Source organism: Stenella coeruleoalba (genome assembly GCF_951394435.1).
Source record: "Stenella coeruleoalba genome assembly, chromosome: 2".
In the NCBI taxonomy this organism is placed as follows: domain Eukaryota; kingdom Metazoa; phylum Chordata; class Mammalia; order Artiodactyla; family Delphinidae; genus Stenella; species Stenella coeruleoalba.
In genome coordinates this window covers 107,136,389-107,139,812 of record NC_137147.1, presented here as the reverse complement: position 1 = coordinate 107,139,812, position 3,424 = coordinate 107,136,389, and the positions used below count along the sequence as shown (strand labels likewise).

General features: G+C 40.7%; 1 protein-coding gene across 1 annotated transcript; it reads right to left on the bottom strand.

The window, feature by feature from the left end:
• Positions 1 to 530: 530 nt before the first annotated feature.
• LOC307183040 (NADH dehydrogenase [ubiquinone] 1 beta subcomplex subunit 1-like) lies at positions 531 to 722 on the bottom strand (the record flags this gene model as incomplete). The annotated part of the gene is made up of 1 exon (XM_079914943.1): positions 531 to 722. One exon carries the CDS (start codon positions 720 to 722, stop codon positions 546 to 548), a length of 177 nt encoding a protein of 58 aa, XP_079771069.1. The 3' UTR covers positions 531 to 545.
• Positions 723 to 3,424: the final 2,702 nt, after the last annotated feature.

Below are 3,424 nucleotides of genomic sequence, written 5' to 3'. Positions count from 1 at the left end.
AAGGCCAAGAAATAAAGTTCAAATACTTGTTTTTACTGAAGCATTTAAATTGTGTAAAACTTGAAAATCCATTCTCATTTTTAAGTGAACACATTAATCTACTAAGGAATGAAAGAAGAAGTTGTCATGAACTTAGGGAGAGGGAATAATTTAGTCCTGACTTTCATTATCCCTCCAGAACTAGATGAAGGAGTAGACCAGTCAATCGGTTCCTAGGGCACTGATCCATCAGTGGTACCAACACCACACCACTGTAGCAGATAGACCCTAGGGTGGCTCTAGTTATTGAAGAGTTTATGTTCACGTCTATAATCATCTCCCCTTGAATGTGAGTGAAACCTGTGACTTGCTTCAAACTAATATAAAATAATAGACTATAGTAAAAGTGACAAGATGTTACACCTATCATCATGCTACAGTGCGTGTGTGTGTACGTACAAATATATTCAAGAGTGATTCTCCATTGTTATTTAAAAAAAATGAACGTGTTTTTATTTCTCTTATGATTTAAAAAAGGTGAACATTCTGTAATTCAGCCACAGCTTTTATTTCCAGGTGACTTCTTCATTGGGTCTCAGTTCTCTTTTATGTAACAGATTCTTGTTGCAGAAGGCAGTTAGCTTTTCACCACTCTTTCTGTCTAGAGGACATTCAAAGACAAATCCAATAGGGACAAGAATATGTACCCAGTGGTCACCCACAATCGGAAGTAAGTTCATCATGAATGCTGCAGCTTCAGACGCAGCAACCACCCCATGACCAAGGGCAGTGGCCTCCATTGCCTTTTTTTTTTTTTTGCGGTACGCGGGCCTCTCACCGCTGTGGCCTCTCCCGTCGCGGAGCACAGGCTCTGGATGCGCAGGCTCAGTGGCCATGGCTCACGGGCCCAGCCACTCTGCGGCATGTGGGATCCTCCCGGACCAGGGCACGAACCCGCGTCCCCTGCATCGGCAGGCGGACTCTCAATCACTGCACCACCAGGGAAGCCCTCCATTGCCATTTTTGAATAAGTAAGCTTATTACTTACTAGAAGGACCACGTGACAGGGAACTGGGAGCAGCCTCTAGGACCTGAGAGAGACTGATGGCCAACAGCTAGCAAGAAGGCAGGGAGCTCAGTCCTACAGCCATGAGATGAATATTGCAACAAACTGGGGAAGTGGATCTTACCTTGAAGTGGATCTTACCCTAGTTGAGCCTCTGGCGAGATCCCAGTCCTGGCTGACACCTGGCTTTCCACCTGGAGAGACCATGAAGTAGAGAATCCCATTAAGCTGTGTCTGGATTCTAGCCTACGGAAAACGTGAGATAGTAAGTGCGTGCTGTTTAAGCTTCTGAGTGTGTGGTCATTTGTGATGCAGCAATGGAAAACTAATGCAACCATGGAAGATGTGACAAAGATGGAGAAAACTGTATTTGCCAGAGTTCATTCACGGGGAGTAACAAGTATGGCCGGAAGAACTAATGTCATGAGCCACTTAGGTTTGGGGTTAGAATCTTCAGAAGCAGGTTTGTTTATTGTCTTATAAGAAGGGTAGGCCTAGTTACTGAAGGGGCTTTGTTTTGCTGAGTGATCTGTGCAATTTCAAAGTCAGAAGTAAATTACTCAGAACAGTAGAGAAGACCTTGCTTGTTGCCCACCACCCACAGACTTCTCTCCCTTTCCCCTGCAGTGCTCAGACTGTAAATAAATGGATGTAAAACAAATATTTAAAGAACATTATTTCTGAAGGGTGACAATGATTAGTTTCCCTGGGACACCCACATGTCTTGATCTGGCTTTACAGGCGTTGTTAAGGTCACAAGGTACACCCAAAGTCACACCTGAACTGGGTCACCAAGAACTCAGGAGAGCCCACCCAGTTCATGTTGAGGTCCCATTTTCCAGTGGACTGGGGTAGGTGGAAGAAAGCTTATATCTCCAAAGAACAGCCTCGCAGTCTATTCCAAGATTAGGTCTCTGGGAACCTCCTACCTTGTGCTATTTCTCGAGTAGGGGGCTTTCCCTATACACTAACTTTTTCTACTGGGGTATCTGTTTAGGAGCTAAATTGTTTTTTGTTGCCTACAGAAAATGAAAGATACTGAAGCTGATTGGTTTTCCTGAGGCACAGAGTCTCTTTCCCCAAGTACCACTGAATCATTTACTTCCAACAACCCCTTCTCTTAGAGTGAGGTGAGTGAGGTGAAGACTAATGCGCAGAGTTTCCAAGAACAGTTCCTTCTCATCGACCTGAAATTCTTGTTACTTTCATTTGTATTGTTTTATTTTCCAATGCAACAGTAACACATACCTAGAGCAGGACAACTCAATCAATACAGACATGAAATGTGAAAGTTCCCGTTTATACCCTGTACTCCCAATGAATCCCACTGCTATGTGTGTACGTACAAGTACACACACTCGAGAAGAGGTTTTATATATAGAATTGGGACCATTATTTATATTTATTGCTCTGCAAATTCTTAATCTCTCAACGAAATGTCTCAGATGTCCCATTGCCAGTTTGTAAAAGCCTACCTCATTCTAATAATAATAATCTGTGGATTATTCTGTTTTAAGAATGCATCAATATTTATATCACAATTTCTTTATTGATGAACATTTAGAGTTTTCCCTATTTTTCTCAATACAGAAATAAGAATCTTTATTAATCTTTATACCCATATGCAAATATTTCCTCAGGATGGATTACTTTGTTGAATTGTGGAGTCAATAGGGTACATATATTTTACATGTTGATAGATAGCTGCTAAATGGACCTTTGTGAAGATTGTACCAATATACACTCACTTATTAGAGTGTGAAGATACTTGTTTCCCCACCTGCTTGACCACACTGGATATTATCAACCTTTTAAAATTTTGCCAACATGGGTGAAAAATGAAATCATCAACTTGGCTTCTTCATCCTCGGTCTTTCCTTCTCAAGTTTCCCAACCGGGTGATGAACTTTCCTTTCCTCTCCTCTTCTGCTCCAAAGAGAAGTGGTCTTATATAATTATCATGTATAAATTTATATTTAAATTATATTTACTAGATTTCCTAATTCTGAATCTTTCTTGTATTCTGGGGACTGCATTTTGGTTGCCGTATTCTTTTAATTTGCTACTGCATTTGAGGTGGTAACATTTTGTTTAGACTATTTATCATTGTAAGGGAAGTGATTTACAGTCTTCCTTTTTTAGTTATCCTTGCCTGGTTTTTCTATAAAGGTTTTGCTAGGTCAGTAAAATCAACTGGGGGAGTTTTCTATTCTTTTCTGTGCTCTGAAATACCTTACATTACATAGAAATTTTCTGTAGCTAGAATGTTTTATAGAACTTGCTGGTCAAACTTTCTGACCTATGTGACTTTAGGGTTGAGCATTTAAAATGGGGACAAAGCCTTTATCCCACAACTGTGGATAAGAATATCTAGAAATA